We start from the raw sequence: 22,194 nt of genomic DNA, 5'->3' as shown, positions 1-22,194 counted from the left end.
AAAAATTATTTTATGGAAGCTATATCTAAATCTGCCATTCAACCATATCACTATGGGGCAAATGATCGGATTCTGCGGCAAAAAGTCAGTTTTTAGGTAGTTTAAATTAGAAAAACTGATAACGTCATTCTGTTTCAGACATTCCAGCAGCTCGAAATACAAAATATTAGAAACATATGGCAACTCATTGCTTTTAAAACAATCTGGCACAGTTGGCTGTTTTTAGATAGTTTATATTGTGAATCGCTAGTAAAAAAAAAAAAACATATTATAGAAAATTGGCTGTAAAAAATAAACCAATAAGCGAATCTACATTGTGTAAAATGGAAAATAGTATTACAGGTACGTAAAATAATATAAGCAAGTATATACGGCCGTAAGTTCGGTCAGGCCGAATCTTATGTACCCTCCACCATGGATTGCGTAGAAACTTCTACGAAAGACTGTCATCCATAATCGAATTAATTGGGTTGTGGTATCTTAAAACTTCTTAACATAGTTTTCTATATTGTTAGTTAGTCCATACGTGGTATATATTAGACAAGGGAGTCACCGTGGTGCAATGGTTAGCATGCCCGCCTTGCATACACAAGGTCGTGGGTTCAATTCCTGCTACGACCGAACACCAACAAGTTTTTCAGCGGTGGATTATCCCACCTCAGTAATGCTGGTGACATTTCTGAGGGTTTCAAAACTTCTCTAAGTGGTTTCACTGGAATGTGGAACGCCGTTCGGACTCGGCTATAAAAAGGAGGTCCCTTGTCATTGAGCTTAACATGGAATCGGGCAGCACTCAGTGATAAGAGAGAAGTTCACTAATGTGGTATCACAATGGACTGAATAGTCTAAGTGAGCCTGATACATCGGGCTGCCACATAACCTAACCTAACCTATATTAGACAAAAAAGGTAGGTGTACAAATAATTACGAATCGATATGGACTTTTGCACGGTACGTACACTGAAAAAATATTGTCGTGAGTTCAAAGATTTCATGTCTTTAAAATACGAATGCAAATTTTGCTTAGCATCGAAGACGCATTTCTCTAGTATAAAGTTTTTTCCTTGACCAAAGGTCGATAAACTTTTCAATGAAGTCGTATTGTCCTTATAATTATGTGATTTGATTTAAAAATGGATATCATAACATGAAAGAAAAAATGTTTGGGCTAAGGTCAACTTAACTTTAATAATTTAGAAAAAATCATTAAATTTAATGAAATTGTCTTTAAATTTGTTGTCGTTTTGCATCTTGACTACAAAGCAAAAAATCGTTCAAATATAGGACATGTTTTTCAACACTTTATTTTAAAGACGTTTTTTACATGAAACACAGTATAATTTCTACTAGAAGTCAAGTCTTAATTTGGAAAATAAAGTCGTCGTTAACTTGCTTTTAAAGGACTTTGATAGCATATGAAGAAAAAAAGCTGAAAAAGCGAAAGATTAAAATTTGCTTCCTAGAAGCAAGTACACAAAACCTAAATTTAAAAGAGAATTGTGTCTTAAAAGTATCCTTACTTGTATTCTCCGCTTCTTTGGCTCGGAATCAATACCAATTTTTTTAAAGTAAAGACAAAATCTTTGGAACCGGGTATGCTTTTTTTCAGTGTAGAGAGTCAGAATTGAAATATGGGGGTCGCTCTTATGTGGGCTATATACAATTATGAACTTGATATGGACCAATTTTCGTGGGATTGGGGATCGATTTATCTGAGGGCCATATATAAATATAGACCGATTTAGTTGGACATGGTTGTTAACGGCCATATACTAGCACAATGTAACAAATTTCAACTGACTCGGATGAAATTTGCCCCTCCAAGTGGCTCCAAAACCAAATCTCGGGATCGGTCTGATATGGACCACTTTTGGCATGTTTTTTAAATATCATATACTACCACCACGTACCAAATTTCAACCAGATCGGATGAATTTTGCTTCTCCGAAAGGCACCGGGGGTTAAATCTGGGGATCGGTTTATATGGGGGCTATATATAATTATGGACTGATATGAACCAATTCCTGCATGGTTGTTGGATAACATATACTAACATCACGTACCAAATTTCAACCGAATCAGATAAATTTTGCTCTTCCAAGGGGCTCCGGAGGTCAAATCTGGGGATCGGTTTATATAGGGGATATATATATATAATTATGGACCGATTTCGACCAATTTTTGCATTGGTGTTTGAGGCCATATATTAACACCACGTACAAAATATCAACTGAATCAGATGAATTTTGGTCGTCCAAGAGGCTCCGGTGGTCAAATCTGCTGATCGGTTTATATGGGGGCTATATATAATTATGGACTGATATGAACCAATTCCTGCATGGTTGTTGGATAACATATACTAACATCATGTACCAAATTTCAACCGAATCGGATGAATTTTGCTCTTCCAAGGGGCTCCGGGGGTCAAATCTGGGGATCGGTTTATATTGGGGCTATATATAATTATGGACCGATTTCGACCAATTTTTACATTGGTATTTGAGGCCATATATTAACACAACGTACCAAATTTCAACTGAATCAGATGAATTTTGGTCTTCCAAGAGGCTCCGGAGGTCAAATCTGGTGATGGGTTTATGTGGGGGCTATATATAATTATGGACCGATGTGGACCAATTTTTGCATGGTCATTAGAGACCATATACTAACACCATGTACCAAATTTCAGCCGGATCGGATGAAATTTGCTTCCCTTAGAGGCTCCGAAAGCCAAATCGGGGGATTGGTTTATATGGGGGCTATATATAATTATTGAACGATGTGGACCAATTTTTGTACAATTGTTAGAGACCATATACTAACACCATGTACCAAATTTCAGCCAGATCGAATGAAATTTGCTTCTTTTAGAGGCTCCGCAAGCCAATGGGGTGTCGGTTTATATGGGGCTATGGGACCGATTTGGACCAATTTTTGCATGTTTATTAAAGATCGTATGCTATCACCATGTACCAAATTTCAGCCGATTTGGACCAAATCTTGCATGTTAATTAAAGACCGTATACTAGCACCATGTACCAAATTTCAGCCGAATCGGATGAAATTTGCTTCTCTTAGAGGCTCCGCAAGCCAAATCTGGGGATCAGTTTATATGGGGGCTGTATATAATTATGGGCCGATTTGGACCAATTTTTGCATGGTTGTGAGAGATCATGTGCTAAATTTCAACTGGATCGGATGAATTGTGCTCCTCCAAGAGGCTCCGCAAAACAAATCTGAGCGTCGGTTTATATGGGCGCTATACGTCAAAGTGGTCCGATATGGCCCATTTTCAATACCATCCAACCTACATCAATAGCAACTACTTGTGCCAAGTTGCAAGTGGATTTGGATTTGGACCAATTTTTGCATGTTTATTAAAGACCGTATACTAGCACCATGTACCAAATTTCAGCCGGATCGGATGAAATTTTCTTCTCTTAGAGGCTCCGCAAGCCAAATCTGGGGATCAGTTTATATGGGGGCTGTATATAATTATGGGCCGATTTGGACCAATTTTTGCATGGTTGTGAGAGACCATGTGCTAAATTTCAACTGGATCGGATGAATTGTGCTCCTCCAAGAGGCTCCGCAAGACAAATCTGAGCGTCGGTTTATATAGGGGCTATACGTCAAAGTGGTCCGATATGGCCCATTTTCAATACCATTCGACCTACATCAATAGCAACTACTTGCTTGTTTCGTTCCGAAGTTATCGTGATTTCAACAGACGGACGGACGGACATGCTCAGATCGACTCAGAATTTCACCACGACCCACAATATATATACTTTATAGGGTCTTAGAGCAATATTTCAATGTGTTACAAACGGAATGACAAAGTTAATATACCCCTATCCTATGGTGGAGGGTATAAAAATATTAAAAATTAGTTTGTGTTTGTGCGAAAAGAAATGTTTTGTGTTAAAGTGGTAAGTTTTTGTTTTATAAGTTTTTTCATATAATGTTTGTGTTTCGTGGAATGGTACTTTCTGTATTCACGTGTATTCACGGACATTTTGGTATGGGAAGAAAGGTTCTCGTGTGTACTTTCATGTGGCCTTAAATTTAATTCGGGCAGCGTCCGGCTTATAATGAAAATTAAAAAAAAAAAATTTAAAAATTCAGTGTTTCTAGAAATAAAAAAATTGAACTCGTAACATTTTGACTGCAAAAAAGTCGAAATTCCTATAGTATTGTATTCCAAATTTTCAAGGAATGCAAAGTAAGCTTGCACGGCATCAATAATTAAGAAAACATGTAATATTTTCGCTCGATCCAAACAAAACTGGAAGAGCACAAAGAGCAGATGCGTCCCATTGGCTGTTTGCGGGAAATGCTTCACTAAATAGAAATAAATGTTATAATAAAGACTTGATCATGCAAAGAAGGACTCGAGGATTCACAGAATAAGATATCTTTTCAACAGAGCCATCTTTTTTGTGCAATTTGAAGCAAATTTAAGGAAACTCTGGCCTCTGGGACCAATAAAGTGCATATAAGATGAACGATATATATGAAAGCTATATCTAAATCTGAACCGATTTCCACCAAATTTGGCATGTATTGCTAGAATGTTAATTCTGCTCCCTGCACACAAAAAAATTTTTTTCTGTTTCAATCACGAAATTAATTGATCCAATTAATTTTTAATTGAAATGTCTTCAATCACAGAAATGATGGTATCAATTAATTGAAGGTCAATTAAAAAGTTAATTGATACAATTAAAAAATTAATTGATATTATTATTTTTGTGATTGATTTTTATTTCAATTAAAAAATTTGTTGAATTTATTAAATGTTTAATTGAATATTTTTTAAAACTCAACTAAAATTTTAATTGTAAAATTGTTCGTTAAATTTTTTTTGTGTGCGTGCAAAATTTCACGTAAATCAGAGTAAAACTTTGGTATCTTTGATCACATTTCTGTAAATCGGACGAAGCATATATATGGGAGCTATATTTAAAAATTTAGCACACTTGCAAATACTATCAATTTTACCCTTTGTGCAAAATTTGAAGAAAATCGGAGTGAAACTATGGCTTCTTGGGCCTTATATATGCGTATCGGGGGTAAGATATATATGGGATCTATATCTAAATCTTAAGCGATTTCCTCCAAAATCAACAGGGTTCTATCCTGACCCAATACTCATACGTATGCAAAATTTAAAGACAATTGGTCTAAAATTGCGACCTAGATACTGAATATAAAACCACAGTCTAGTGCAGGGTGTAAATATTAACGGTTTCAGTGGGCGTGTCAGTGGGGGGATCGATCTGAAAAATTTTATGAGCTCTTCTGATGTTATGTGCAACATGTGTTCCAAATTTTAAACCGGTAAGTGAATTTTTGAAGTTTTTACTTCAAAGTCCGGTCGTTGGCCCGATAGTGCATAGTTACAACGTTAATTCTACTACCAGTGCAAAATTTCACGTAAATTACAAATTTGACCTCTGTTGTCATATGAGTGTGAATCGAACGAAAGATATATATGAGAGCAATATCTAAATCTGAATGTTAATTCTATTCTCTATGCAAAGTTTCACGTAAATCAGAGTACAACTTTGGCCTCTGAGGTTAAATGAGTGTAAATCAGGCGATTTCAACCAAAGTTGGCATGCATATCCAGAACGTTAATTATACTCCCTGTAAAAAAATTAAAACAAATCAGGGCAAAACTCTGGCTTCGGGGCCATATAAATGCATATCGGGCGAAAGATAATATCGGAGCTATATCTAAATATCAACCGAATTTGGCACACTTTACGACACTATCAATTGTACTCCTTGTGCAAAATTCTGGCTTCTGGGCCATATTAGGAGATATAGGACGAAAGATATATATATAAGCTATAGCTAAAATTGAACCGATTCCTTCCAATATTAATAGGGGTTTATTCTGAAATAAAATACATACTTATGTCAAATTTGAAGTCGATTGGACTAAAATTGCGACCTAGACTTTGATCACAAAAATGTGTTCATAGACGGACGGACAGACTGGCATGGCTAAATTGACTCAGGGGCCGGCCCTGAGCAATATTGCCAGAGACATCATATGTCTGCAAACATATGCACTTAACAAACATATGAACTTATTAAACCATGTTCCATAGTGTGGTGCAGGGTATAAAAATCAGGTAGTCCATATTTACTTCACAATCTCCACCCACGCCCTATTTAAATTTCACGTAAATCGGAGTTTAGTTTTTTTTTCCACTGTACTTTGAATGAGAGCAAATGGTTGTCACTGTTACTAAGCTGCTTGACTTTTTTTTATCACTTTACTTTAAATGTGTTTTAATTTTTTTTAAATCAAATCTCCTACATAGCCAAGTGCAATCAGATAACTTATTAAGTATGTTCACTCAAATGTTGCACTGTAAAAGATAATTTGTGGTGCAACAAATCTGTTGCAAAAATAATATTTTTTCTATGATAAAATATTTATTATTATTCACTCTAAGGTAAATTTGAGTGATTTGTAGACTGCCAAGAAAACCCACATTTCACTGTGGTTTATCTCTGGCAACCAGTTCACCAGTTTCGAAAATGTTCATTTCCATCAAAATAAACTCCCATATTGATGATCTGGCAATGGAAGAACTAAGAGGGTGTAAAGAAAATACCAAGCAATATTTCTTCTATTGATTATTCATTACGAAGATTCTTTTCTGTTTTCTTTTTCTTTTTGGTTTGGGGCGAAGAAAATGCAAAGAAAAGTTTAGTCACGTCTTCTTGCATATCTCAATATTCCACACTTGTGTGGAATGTTGTTTGGTTTTTCCGCTACACCTTTTTCCACACAGTGGTTGCTTGTAGAAGGAGTATTTTGTTATACCCTCCATAGGATGAAGGTATAATAGGTTGATTATTCAATTTGTTACACATAGAAATGTCCTCTGACTTTTGGGTTCCGTCCGTCGGCGGGTCCATTGCAAGTACATTTTCTGATTATCGTAGACCTATTGTAAGTTCACCATTCCATTTTTAGCACATTGTATTATCAGAATTACCTCCTGAGTTTGAGATTTCGTCCGTCTTATGGTCCATTTCAACTTGCTTGTTTTAAAATGCTTTTTTTAACATTTTTCTGGAACACGAGTGCACATCAAAATTTATTGCCAATCCAGTTCATTGGTATAGAAATTTAAACCATCTGTTTTTTTTCACAATTGGGAAGTAGTTGCCTTGTGTCATGTCGGCTGACATAAAACTACTTTTATTCTATTCCAGAAATTCTGTTTTCCCTAACGAATTCATAAATTGTTTCTATTCCCTGTTCAAAAAATGAACCAGGTCCCAAATCACTTCTTCGCTGATATTATTAACTCTTTGCCTGGTAAAGACAAGGTAGTGTTCCAAGATCTACTCATCCTCAAAACACGCCACATGCAACATCCTCTGCTGCTTCTATTCGGTGTAGATATGTTCTAAATTATAGGTATCCAGCCATTATTCCCCCGAACCTCCTAACTGTCAACTTAATCTCCTCTTTTTGTCTACGTCACCTGTATTTTCGTCGCCCTTCCTGCCATAATTTTTAACAGAAATAAAATGTTGAGAACATTTTTTATAGAAAAAACATTTTGAGAAATTTTTTATAGAAATAAAATTAAAAAAAAAAAAAAAAAAACATTATAGAAATAAAATTTTGAGAAGGTGGCAGTCCGATATTTCAGGCTCACTTAGACTACTCAGTCCATTGTGATACCACAATGGTGAACTTCTCTTTTATCACTGAATGCTGCCCGATTCTTTCCAAACTCAATGACAAGTGCAAATTTTTAAAAAATTTTCTACAGAAATAAAATTTTGACAACATTTTCTATAGTAATAAAATTTTGACAAAATTTTCTATATAAATTTTATTTCTATAGAAAAATTTTCTATAGGAATGTAAATTTGACAAAACCTTCTATAGAAATAAAATTTTTGGAAAATTTTCTACAGAAATAAAATTTGGACAAATTTTTCTATAGAAATAAAATTTTGACCAAGTTTTCTATAGAAATAAAGTTTTGAGAAAATTTTCTATAGAAATAAAATTTTGAAATAATTTTCTATAGAAATAAAATTTTGAGAAAATTTTCTATAGAAATAAAATTTTGAGAAAATTTTCTATGGAAATAAAATTTTGACAAAATTTTCTAAGAAATAAAATTTTGACAAAGATTTCTATAGAAATAATATTTTGAGAAAGTTTTCTATAGAAATAAAATTTTGAGAAAGTTTTCTATAGAAATAAACATTTTTAAAAATTTTCTATAGAAATAAAATTTTGAGAAAATTTTCTATAGAAATAAAATATTGTTGTTGTTTTTTATTGCAGCTTAAATCCATACATTGACTAAACTACAAGTATAGCTTAACAAACAGAGGAAAAGACTGTTTGTCAAATTTATTTGGGCAAAACACGTTTCGGAATTACTACATTCCTCATCAGCATCCTCTACTTGCAGCAAAACTATCAACCAATTATCAGAATAAATTCAGGCAGTTCATTAAACCCAACAATAAACCACACTTGAACCCTCCGAAAAAAGGCTTTACAGTGATAGCCGGCTTATGCCGAAATAAATTCAAAACAAACATATCTCTTTTCCTATGCCACTGTCAAATCATCGATTTGAATTCAGTTGGCCGGGTTTATTTTGAGCGTGCTTCCTCTTCTTTTTCCATTCTTTTTGTTTTGTTATTGTTGGTTTTGTTCTTTAAGCATTGTTGTTGTTTTTTTATTGCAGCTTAAAACCATACATTGACTAAACTACAAGTGTAGCTTAACCAACAGAGGAAAAGAATGTTTGTCAAATTCATTTGGGCAAAGCCTTATAGACTGCAAGATGGTTGGATGGACGCACGTTTCGGAATTACCACATTCCTCATCAGCAACCTCTACTTGCAGCAAAAATTTTGATAAATTTTTTTATAGAAATAAAATGTTTATAGAAATAAAATTTTCTACAGAAATAAAATTATGACAAAATTTTCTATAGAAATAAAATTTTGACATAATTTTCTATGGAAATAAAATTTTGACAAAATTTCCGTTAGAAATACAATTTTGACAAAATTTTCTATAGAAATAAAATTTTGACAAAATTTTCTATAGAAATAAAATTTTGACAAAATTTTCTATAGAAATACAATTTTGACAACATTTTCTATAGTAATAAAATTTTGACATAATTTCTATAGTAATACAATTTTGGCATAATTTCTATAGAATTAAAGATTTAACATAAATTTCTATTGAAATAATATATTGATAAAATTTTCTATAGAAATAAAATTTTGAGAAACAAAAACAAAATGTTCTATAGAAATATTTATACGAGTTGTAACCGTGATACCGATTCAATAGCAGACATTGCCTTCATTGCCCTCCGGCAATCTAAAAATTCTGACGTTTTGTGGCCTCATGTTATTTCTGAGCCATTTAACGCATTCCTTTACGGTATGGTACGCACTTCTGTCTGCACGGTTGTGCTGTGGTCCAGTAATTGGAAGAGAACCTCTGCTTCAGAGTCTTCCACATAGACGTCCAGTCCCGTCTTCTCATTCATCTTCGATTCATCGGTGTAGTAGCTGTTTCCTTCTGCCATATGTGCTGGGTTCGCACCCTCCCATGACCATCTTACTGGGGACAGAATGTCGCACTTGGCAGCTATAGCCACCTCAGGTATACGATAATGAATTTTTGGGGCATCCGCCATTACATCCATCGTCACGGCGATGACGGCTTCATTTTGTAAAATTTCTATGTTGCACTTCCTCTACATCGATGTCCACAGCGACCGTTGACGCGCATGTCAGGACTAGCTGAATTACGCTTTTATATATTCAGTCTGTCACCTTTGGATTCAGGCCCCATTTAGAGCCCTACATCTGTACCATTAGTTCGCTTTCTGCCCTTCGGCAAAATCTGTTTGAATTCGTTCTCAACATCGTCTGTGTAACACATTGGTTCAAATCTTTCCTTAGATAAAATCCTTAGTAGGTCGTTTATAGTTCTTAACCACAGTAATGACGTACCTCCCTGTGGAGTTCCCCGCCCTACATTGGGCGTTAGGTCTTTCATGCGATTCTCATCTTTTCCTTCTATTGCTTGGCATATGGGCTATCCAGTATTTCAAGGATTCGATTACCCGAAATTGGTCTAAGTACACTCATAGAAAAAAGCATGCACGGCGTGCTCATTTCAAAACGATTCGTACATGAAAGTGAATCAACACACATGTGGTGTCAAACTGAGAACAGGCGGTGTCAATCTGACAACGATAAAATGACACCATGCGTTGTCAAAACCAGCGTTCATGATCTGAAAACGTTATGGTTACGACTTTGTAAACAAAATTAAAAAAAAAAAAGATTTTTGTGAACGTTTCCGTTTCATTTGTAACCGTCCGTTCACGACTATGGAACGTAATATTTTCTATTAGTGTATGTAGGTGCTAAAGTCATTGAAAGTTTACTCAATGTCAATACATACAACCCGCGTGTATGTCTTAAAAGAGGAAGACCTCTCCATAGTATGTACCACCTCATGTAGAGCCGTCTCCACCGATTGCTTCCCTACATATGCGGACGGTTTATACGTTAGCATTTCGTCTGGAATTCCGCTTACTACCAAGTGTTTCATTGTCTTCAAAGAGGATGAAGTAAGGTGTATGGGTCTGTATGCCTTTGGATATTCATAACTTGCTGTCCCGGGTTTGGGTATGAAGACTACCTTAACATCTTGCCAGAATTTTGAAATATATGCGAATAATATAGCGAATTAAAGTTTAAAATTTGTATTGAAAAGTAATTTCGCTAAAGTATTATTCACTGTGGATAGCTGATTTGGCAATGCACCACCCCTCTTACTATCATTATTGTCATACCGAAAATCATTTAAGGTACATAAAATTCGTTATTCACCTCCAAATTAACACCAAGTTTTTTTGTTATCCTTTATTCTCAGGAAAAATGTATTCGAGAAAAAAGTAGAAGAAAACTTTTTCTCCTTGGCAATGAAGAATGAAGAAGAAACATTCGAGTTTTGTTCACAAATCATCAACACATCGATTTTATGAAGTCTTTATCAATCACACGATGCTTGAATGAAATCAAAAAAGAACTATGAAAACTGAGGTGTTTTTACGTTTTTTCTTTATCGGATTTTCTTTATTTCTGTTCAATGTGACTTCAGCTCAAGTGCCAGATACAGTGCTTTCCCGGAAGTTTATTATAATTTAGCTTAAAGCAAAACAGCAAAAAGTTTTCTAAAGAAGTCGTAAGTCTTAGTTAAGGCGTTAATGTATTTGAATGTTAAGTTTTTGCGGTTGAAAGATCAAATAAGTAGTAAATATGAAGACAACTTACGTTAGAGAATCAATAAAAAAATTATCTTTTAACATTGAAGAAATTAAAGAAAGAAAGGATTATCAATGAGGGCGGTTTAAATAAGGAAGAGGGAATGGATGGAATATAAATGGTGTTTTCCTAAGAGCTGTTGATTTAAAATTTAAATAAAACACATGAGAAATTATGAAATAGAAAAAATTATTATTTGGTTGTTATAATTTCTTGTCATTTAACATTTAAATATAATTTCGGGCATATGGCCACCACGACCATTTTGCACAAAGGTCATTCTGAAGATCCAATTTTCGACCAAATTTTCAAACATTTGAGGGCGTTGAAAGTTGGTTTCCAAAGCATCACTCACTTATCCACGTAAACCAATGACTTCAGGTATCCCTACAAAAAATAATCGAGTGGCATCAAATCACACGAACTCGGAGACAAATTTATCGCTCCATTTCTAGAAAATAATGTTGTCATTGAAATGTTCTTTCAATAAGTCCATTGTTTGGCCCACAATATGACAAGTGACATTTTTAAAAAAATGAGGACCAATGATTCCACCAGCCTATTTACCGCACCAAACAGTACATTTCTCCGGTTGCATTGGTAATTCTTGAATAACGTGTGTATTATCTTTGTTCCCAATATGGCAATTTTGCTTTTTGATATATCTCTTCATTCAAAAATGCGCCTCATCACTGAAGAAAATTTTGCGGTAAAAAAGTGGATCTTCGTGCGCCTTATATATATTGAGAATAAAGCATATATACTTGGTACGCAAATTAGTAATGGGGGATTGCCAAAAAAATTACGAAAATCCAAACTATTTGGGAATTATGAATCCATTATAAATTTTGAAGCACTGATGATATCTTTTGAGATATGCAGGAAAATGTGTTTTAAGATATATTTTTGAATATACCATTCCCTTAATTCGTATACAAAATGCTCAAAAATCCTAAAGTGAATACATATATTAACAAGTATATACGGCCGTAAGTTCATCCAGGCCGAATCATATGTACCCTCCATCATGGATTGCGTAGAAACTTCTACCCAGCAAAAAAACCGTCGCCAAAAAAGGAGTGAAAATGTTCTTTTTGAATTCGGAAGTGGTGTCAAATTGACGCAGAAGCGATGAATTTAACATGGGCTTGTCATAGGACGGATGTCCACCATTTCAACAGCCGCTGCACTGAATTTGCATCACTTCTTAGGGTGTGAGGCGAATTCAGTGTTTTGGATGTCAATTAAGAAATTTTGTTTTATTTTGACAAATAAATATTTTTAAAAATTTTTTATGATTTTTAATGCATTATAACGCTTGTCTGGAACTTTTGTGATCAAATATTTTCAAAAATTCGAAAATTCTCTACAAAAGATTTAGCATTTTTTTCGGCAAAATTTAAATAATTTGTACCATTTTGTTAATTCTTAATCTGTTTTTAACCTATTTGAAACACAAAAAAAATAAAATTCTCATTAAAAATATGAAAAAAGCGAGTTATAAAGAAATTGACTCAAATGGACTTCCTGTGCATCTTTGGTAGAGCATTTTTGGAAGTTCTTTTAAAGTTGTGCATTGAGAAGAACTTCCAAATTTTTTTGCTGGGTACTAAAGACGGTCATGCACAATTAAATTACTCGGGTTGCGGCCGATGGCGAGGCATCTTAAAACATCTTAACATCATCTTCTAAATTGTAAGTTAGATTAATTTTGGCATGGTTGTTATCAGCCATACACGAGCAATATGTACCAAATTTCAACTGGATCGGATGAATTTTGCTCCCTCAAGAGGTTCCGAAGGTCAAATCTGGAGAATGGTTTATATGTAGGCTATATATAGTTATGAACCGATATGAACTAATTTTTGCATGCTTGTTAGAGACCATATACTAACACCACGTACCAAATTTCTACCGGATCGGATGATTTTTGCTGCTCGAAGAGGCTCCGGGAGCCACCGTGGTGCAATGGTTAGCATGCCCGCCTTGCATACACAAGGTCGTGGGTTCGATTCCTGCTTCGACCGAACACCAAAAAGTTTTTCAGCGGTGGATTATCCCACCTCAGTAATGCTGGTGACATTTCTGAGGGTTTTAAAAGCTTCTCTATGTGGTTTCAGTGCAATTTGGAACGCCGTTTGGACTCGGCTATAAAAAGGAGGTCCCTTGTCATTGAACTTAACATGGAATCGGGCAGCACTCAGTGATAAGAGAGAAGTTCACCAATGTGGTATCACAATGGATTGAATAGTCTAAGTGAGCCTGATACATCGGTCTGCCACCTAACCTAACCTAACCTAAGAGGCTCCGGAGGTAAAATCTGGGGATCGGCTTATAAAGGGCTATATATAATTATGGACCGATATGGACCAATTCTGGTATGGTTATTGGAAACTATATACTAACACCACGTACCAAATTTCAGCCGGATCGGATGAAATTTGCTTCTCTTTTAGGCTCCGCAAGCCAAATCTGGGAGTCAGTTTATATGGGGGCGATACGTAAAAGTGGTCCGATATGGCCCATTTGCAATACCATGTGACATACATCAACAAAAACTACTTGTGCCAAGTTTCAGGTCGGTAGCTTGTTTCTTTCGGAATTTAGTTAGATTTCAACAGACGGACGTGGCTAGATCGTCTCAGAATTTCACCACGACCCAGAATATACCCTACGGGAAATGGACCATCCACAGGACCGGTACAGGACTAGTCCCTGGTGTGTCTGGACCAGTCCCAGTTCTGGTCGAAACGTATAGAAGGGACCGGTCACTTTAACATGGGTTTGTCATTGACGGGGTAAATTTACACTTTAGGACACGTCTTGGACTCATTACAAAGGACATGTCCTGCGACAATTTAGTAAGAGCACCCTATAGACAGGTACTCATGAATCAGTCTCGGACAAACTATATTGGGTATCTGTTTCCTTTTTGGCAAGAATCGCATCAGAAGTGCAAGACTTTGGAACTTTGGATTCTGATAATCGTATTTCAATAAATATGTACATCCAATAAGATTTTAATTTCATGACTATTTAAAAATTTGCGACAAACTGGAGCACCGGTTCCAGCCCTGTGATATGTCCGTCAGTAGCAATTTGCACCAATTTCCCGTAGGGAATGTATATAATTTATGGGGTCTTAGACCAAAATTTCGATGTATTACAAACTGAATGACAAATTTAATACCTCCCATCCTATGGTGGAGAGTATAATAAAGAACACAGGTTTAAATCTGGCCAACGGTAATTTTCCTGTAATTTTTAAAGAAGTGAAAAAGACAATAGGCACAAGATCAAATCCCCGCGAGTGTGAAATTTTTATATTTATTATGTTTTATACCCTCCACCATAGGATGGGGGGTATATTAACTTTGTCATTCCGTTTGTAACACATCGAAATATTGCTCTAAGAAAGTATATATATTCTGGGTCGTGGTGAAATTCTGAGTCGATCTGAGCATGTCCGTCCGTCTGTTGAAATCACGCTAACTTCCGAACGAAACAAGCTATCGACTTGAAACTTGGCACAAGTAGTTGTTATTGATGTAGGTCGGATGGTATTGCAAATGGGCCATATCGGTCCACTTTTACGTATAGCCCCCATATAAAAGGGACCCTCAAATTTGGTTTGCGAGGCCTCTAAGAGAAGCAAATTTCAACCGATCCGGCTGAAATTTGGTACATGGTGTTAGCATATGGTCTCTAACAACCATGCAGAAATTGGTCCACATCGGTCCATAATTATATATAGCCCCCATATAAACCGATCCCCCGATTTGGCTTGCGAGGCCTCTAAGAGAAGCAAATTTCATCCGATCCGGCTGAAATTTGGTACATAGTGTTAGTATATGGTAAATAAAAACCATGCAAAAATTGGTCCACATCGGTCCATAACTATATATAGCCCCCATATAAACCGATCCCCCGATTTGGCTTGCGTGGCCTCTAAGAGAAGCAAAATTTCATCCGATACGGCTGAAATTTGATACATGGTGTTAGTATATGGTCTCTAACAACCATGCAAAAATTGGTCCACATCGGTCCATAATTATATATAGCCCCCATATAAACCGATCGCCAGATTTGACCTCAGGAGCCTCTTGGAAGACCAAAATTCATCTGATTCAGTTGAAATTTGGTACGTGGTGTTAATATATGGCCTCAAACTCCCATGCAAAAATTGGTCGAAATCGGTTCATAATGATATATAGCCCTCATATAAACCGATCCCCAGATTTGACCTACGGAGCCCCTTGGAAGAGCAAAATTCATCCGATTCGGCTGAAATTTGGTACGTGATTTTAGTATATGGTATCCAACAACAATGCAGGAATTGGTTCATATCAGTCCATAATTATATATAGCACCCATGGTTAGGTTAGGTTATGTGGCAGCCCGATGTATCAGGCTCACTTAGACTATTCAGTCCATTGTGATACCACAGTGGTGAACTTCTCTCTTATCACTGAGTGCTGCCCGATTCCATGTTAAGCTCAATGACAAGGGACCTCCTTTTTATAGCCGAGTCCGAACGGCGTTCCACATTCCAGTGAAACCACTTAGCACCCATATAAACCGATCCCCAGATTTGACCTCCGGTGCCTTTTGGAGAAGCAAAATTCATCCGATCTGGTTGAAATTTTGTACGTGGTGGTAGTATATGATATTTAACAACCATGCCAATAGTGGTCCATATCAGTCCATAATCATATATAGACCCCATATAAACCGATCCCGAGATTTGGTTTTGGAGCCTCTTGGAGGAGCAAATTTCATCCGAGTCAGTTGAAATTTGGTACATTGTGCTAGTATATGGCCGTTAACAACCATGCCTAACTAGGTCCATATCGGTTTATAGTTATATATAGCCCTCAGATAAATCGATCCCCAATCACACATAAATTGGTCTATATCAATAATTGTATATAGCACCCATATAAGCGACCCCTATATTTCAATTCTGGCTCCCTACGTACTGTGCAAAAGTCCATATCGATTCGTAATTATTTGTATTATTTTGTATCACGTATGGACTAACTCACAATTTAGAAAACGATTTAAGATACCACAACCCAAGTAATTCGATTGTGGATGACAGTCTTTCGTAGAAGTTTCTACGCAATCCATGGTGGAGGGTACATAAGATTCGGCCTGGCCGAACTTACGGCCGTTTATACTTGTTTACTTTTGTGTTGATTTTCTTTCCTTTTATGTGACATTTAATTATCCAAAATTTAAATTTTCATTTTAAACTGCCAAACAGCGTGTTTCCTAAAACTGGTTCACAAGAACTTCATTGAAAGTGGAAAAAAATAATGGAGAATCTTGGGATGCTCCTAAAATTAAATGTTTGTTGAACAATTTCCAGTTCTTTTGCTGGGGCCATACTCGGTACACCTTTTTATACCCTCCACCATAGGATGGGGGTATATTAACTTTGTCATTCAGTTTGTACAACATCGAAATATTGCTCTAAGACCCCATAAAGTATATATATTCTGGGTCGTGGTGAAATTCTGAGTCGATCTGAGAATGTCCGTCCGTCCGTCCGTCTGTTGAAATCACGCTAACTTCCGAACGAAACAAGCTATCGACTTGAAACTTGGCACAAGTAGTTGTTTTGATGTAGGTCGGATTGTATTGCAAATGGGCCAAATCGGTCCACTTTTACGTATAGCCCCCATATAAACGGACCCCCAAATTTGGCTTGCGATTGCTCTAAGAGAAGCAAATTTCATCCGATCCAGCTGAAATTTGGTACATGGTGTTAGTATATGGTATCTAACAACCTTGCAAAAATTGGTCCACATCGGTCCATAATTACATACATCCCCCATATAAACCGTACCCTCCCGATTTGGCTTGCGGAGCCTCTAAGAGAAGCAAATTTCATCCGATCCGGCTGAATATATGGTGTTAGTATATGGTCCCTAATGACCATGCAAAAATTGGTCCATATTGGTCCATAATTATGTATAGCCCCCATATAAACCGATCACCAGATTTGACGTCCGGAGCCTCTTGGAAGACCAAAATTCATCTGATTCAGTTGAAACTTGGTACGTGGTGTTAATATATGGCCTCACACACCCATGCAAAAATTGGTCGAAATCGGTCAATAATTATATATAGCCCCCATATAAACCGATCCCCAGATTTGACCTTCGGAGCCTCTTGGAAGATCAAAATTCATCCGATTCGGTTGAAAATTGGTATGTGATGTTAGTATATGGTATCCACCAACCATGCAGGAATTGGTTCATATCAGTCCATAATTATATATAGCCCCATATAAACCGATCCCCAGATTTGACCTCCGGTGCCTTTTGGAGAAGCAATCTGGTTGAAATTTGGTACGTGGTGGTAGTATATGATATTTAACAACCATGCCAAAAGTGGTCCATATCAGTCCATAATCATACATACCCCCCATATAAACCGATCCCGAGATTTGGTTTTGGAGCCTCTTGGAGGAGCAAATTTCATCCGAGTCAGTTGAAATTTGGTACATTGTGCTAGTATATGCCGTTAACAAACATGCCTAACTATGTCCATATCGGTCTATAGTTATATATAGCCCTCAGATAAATCGATCCCCAATCACACAAAAATTGGTCCATATTAAGTTCATAATTCTATATAGCCCCCATGTAACCGACCCCCATATTTCAATTCTGGCGCTCTACGTACCGTGCAAAAGTCCATGTCGAATCGTAATTATTTGTAGACTTACCTATACATAACTTTTTTGTCTAATATATACCACTTATGGACGAACTCACAATTTAGAAAACAATGTTAAGAAGTTGTAAGATATCATTGTTGATGACCGTCTTTCATAGAAGTTTCTACGCAGTCCATGGTGGAGGGTACATAAGATTCGGCCTGGCCGAACTTACGACCGTGTATACTTGTTTTACCTTGAACCACTCGGTGGAATTAGTGTATATATTTACAAAACCCACAAGGAGACATGATAGACACATGGTGTCTGGCAATATTGCTGTGGGCCTGCTCCTGAGTTGATTTAGCCATGTCCGTCTGTCTAGAATACATTTTTGTAATCGAAGTCTAGGTCGCAGTTTTAGTCCATTTGGCTTGAAATCGGTTCGGATTTAAATATAGCTTCCACATATGTTCCTTATTTGGATATGAACTTATTTGGTCCTAGAAGTCACAGTTTTAACTAGATTTGCTTCAAATTTGGCACAACGAGTACAATGGATACAATACAAGTTCTAAATTTGTTCAATTTTAGATATACCTCCCATATATATCTATCGTCCGATTTAGGGTCATATGATCACGGAGCCCAAAGTTTCACTCCGGATAAAAATTGCAATTTCCAAGACTGCAAATCGGTCGGTTTTTTTTATATGGGGGTTAGATCAAAAACTGGACTGATGCAGCAAATATTTTGAACTTGACTTGGGTGGGGACAAAAACGAATTTGTGTCAATTTACTGGAAGAAAGCGCCATTATTGCAGGGTTATATCGTCTTAGAATTTCTCTCTGATCATGGACATATTTATATACTTTATATAGACGGAAATATATATTTTGATGTGTTACAAATGGAATTGCAAACGTATTATTCCCCCATTTATGGCGATGGGTATCGTATAGGTTAGATTAGGTGGCAGCCCGATGTATCAGGCTCACTTAGACTATTCAGTCCATTGTGATACCACATTGGTGAACTTCTCTCTGGGTGGGGATGGGTATAAAAATTAACTGAAATCGAGCAAAATTCCATTTCGACTTATTGCTTAAAAAAAAAACAAACTCATTTACATAAAATTAATATTCTGGTACATAAATTGAAAATTGCAGCTTATAAAAGCTCACGAAATCCAATTGTGGAATTCGTTTTTAGGGTGACTATTTCAAACATGAAAATCGAAGTTAGTCATTGCTGATTTATATATCTCAGCTACTGTTTATTAAATATTATTAACAAATATATGTACTCGTAGAATTTTGTCTCCCATGGTAATAATTAATCCTTCAATCGCAAGGCCATGGCTGATAAATCAGCTCGATATTTCTTTCTCTCAGCCTCATTCTCTATCTCGGGCATAGCTTCCAATGACTTTTGAACCACCCAATTGACCATGTGTTTATGATTAATACGAATTTCAATATTTCGACACGCTACCTGATAGTCTAAACGACGCATAACATCTTCATAAACTTTCATCATGGCCTTCCTATGGGCTTCTTCAAGTTGCAAGGCAATATTTTCTCTTTTCACTTGCATTAGCATAAGACTGCCCTCGGCTTGCCATTGCTCGTGGCGTTCTTGAGCGATTAGATTTTCATATGATTTCAATTCATCTTGGTGCATTTCACGCCAATTCTGTTCGATTTTTTCTATTTCTTTGTCACAGTAATCGGCAACCAAGGGACCAAGTTTTTTCACGGCAGTCACACAAAGGATAGCCATTGCAAGGCCATTATAGAATTCATGATCACAGATATAAATCTCTTTGGAGAAAAGTAAATTCAGTAAACCCACACCAAACATATAGGGCCCTGTCACTCCAGTCTTTTGATAGAAAAATGTAAACCAATCATCAGGAATGAAACCCAAGCGTACCTTTGCCGGTTCTATGGGACGTTTGTTTTGACTCTGTTTGAGTTGGGTGGTACTGCCAGTAGTCAATGTCATCGATTGTGGTGATCTCAAGATACGTAGATATTTTGACATATGACCGATAATGGGTTTCAAAAACATTTTTTCTATATTCTATATAATTCGAATTTATTTTTATTACTTCAAATATGAATAAAAATAATAAGACTCTCAAGTGTCATACTGACAAGAAGACTATTATGTACTGTAAGAAAAAACATATAATTTTACAAATAATATGTTGATATGTTAAAAAGCACTCAACAGAGAAGTTTAATTGTTGTGCGCGAGTAAGATATTCGAAAAATTATGCTCATGAACCTACGCTTGGCATTAAAGTCATATCAACGTTTAATAATCTGAAAGAAAAAAAGTCGTTTCGAAATCGAAACCTGACGTCAAAAAAAAATCAACAACGAAACTGAATGATCCTTTAATAGTACACTAAAAAAAGCATGTCTCATTCCAAAGATTTTGTCTTTACACTAATGAGTTTGGTATTGATTCCGCGCCAAAGAAGCGCAGAATTAAAGTAAGGGCACATTTAAGAGACAATTCTCTTTTAAATTTGAGTTTTGCGTACTTGGTTACACGGGTGCCACAGTTAGTCGAATAGATTTTTTTACTATTTGGTAGATTGGTAGATTTTGCAAAATATCCCTCTCCAACTAAAAGGTACTTCACAAACTTTTTATATCTTTAATTTCCTATAGAAATAAAATTTTGACAAAATTTTCTATAGAATAAGATTTTGACAAAATCGTCTATGGAAATCAAATTTTGACAAAATTTTCTATGGAATTCAAGTTAAAAAAAAATATATATATATAGAAACCAAATTTTGAAAAAATTTGCTATAGAAATAAATTTTGACAAAATTTTCTATAGAAATAAAATTTTGACATAATTTGTTATGGATATAAAACATTAACAAAATGTTCTATAGAAATCAAATTTTGACAGAATTTTCTATAGAAATAAAATTTTGAAAAAATTTTCTATAGAAATAAAATTTTGAAAAAATTTTCTATAGAAATAAAATTTTGAAAAAATTTTCTATGGAAATAAAATATTGTCAAGATTTTCTATGAAAATAAAGTTTAGACAAAATTTTCTATGGAAATACAATTTTGACAAAATTTTCTATGGAAATAAAATTTTGACAAAATTTTCTATAATATAAAATGTTGAAAAAATTTTCTATAGAATAAAATTTTGATAATATTTTCTATAGAATAAAATTTCGTGAAAATTTTCTATAGAAATAAAATTTTGATAAAATTTTCTATAGAAATTAAATTTTCACAAAATTTTTTTATAGAAATGAATTTTGACAAAATTTTCTATATAATAAAATTTTGACAAAATTTTCTATGTATATAAAACTTTTACAAAATTTTCTATGGAAATAACATAACATTTTCTATAGAAATAAAATTTTAATTAATTTTTTTTTTGGTTATTTAAAATTATTTTATATTTAAAAAGTAAAATTTATTCACATTTTATCTATTTAAATTTACTTTTGTTTGTTATTGTTGGTTTCTCTTCAATCCATATTGTTGTTTTTAAATAAGCTGAGATCAAAAAACAACAACTTAAATTTACGAAATAAAATTTTGACAAGATTTGGTATTGCTAAATTTTCTGTGCAAATAAAATTTTAAAAAAATTTTCTATAGAATACAATTTTGACAAAATTTTTTCTGGAATAACATTTTGATAATATTTTGTATAGACTAAAATTTTGTCAAAATTTTTTATAGAAATAAAATTTAGAAAAAAATTTTCTACGGAAATCAATTTTTGACAAAATTTTCTATAGAAATAAAATTTTGACAAAATTATCTATAGAATAAAATTTTGACAATATTTTCTATAGAAATAACATTTTGACAATATTTGCTATAGAAATAACATTTTGACAATATTTTTTCGATAGAAATAAAATTTTGACAAAATTTTCGATAGAAATAAAATTTTGACAAAATTTTCTATGGAAATAAAATTTTGACAAAATTCTCTATAGAATAAAATTTTGACAATATTTTCTATAGAATACAATTTGTATAGTAATAAAATTTTGACAACATTTTTTAAGAATAAAATTTTGCAAAACAATACTTTGTGGTTTAATAATTATTTGGTAACATTTTCTTCAAAATTTGGTAGATTATTTTTAACTCGAGTG

The 22,194-nt window shown here is 34.8% G+C and overlaps 1 protein-coding gene across 1 annotated transcript; it reads right to left on the bottom strand.

The window, feature by feature from the left end:
* Nucleotides 1-19,273: 19,273 nt before the first annotated feature.
* LOC142219585 (ATP synthase subunit b, mitochondrial-like) lies at nucleotides 19,274-20,185 on the bottom strand. Its single transcript, XM_075288508.1, has one exon. The coding sequence runs from the start codon at nucleotides 20,103-20,105 to the stop codon at nucleotides 19,368-19,370; it is 738 nt and encodes a 245-aa protein (XP_075144623.1). The 5' UTR covers nucleotides 20,106-20,185; the 3' UTR covers nucleotides 19,274-19,367.
* Nucleotides 20,186-22,194: the final 2,009 nt, after the last annotated feature.

Source organism: Haematobia irritans, chromosome 1 (assembly GCF_050003625.1).
Source record: "Haematobia irritans isolate KBUSLIRL chromosome 1, ASM5000362v1, whole genome shotgun sequence".
Taxonomy (NCBI): Eukaryota; Metazoa; Arthropoda; class Insecta; order Diptera; family Muscidae; genus Haematobia; species Haematobia irritans.
This window is presented reverse-complemented; position numbering and strand designations above follow the sequence as displayed.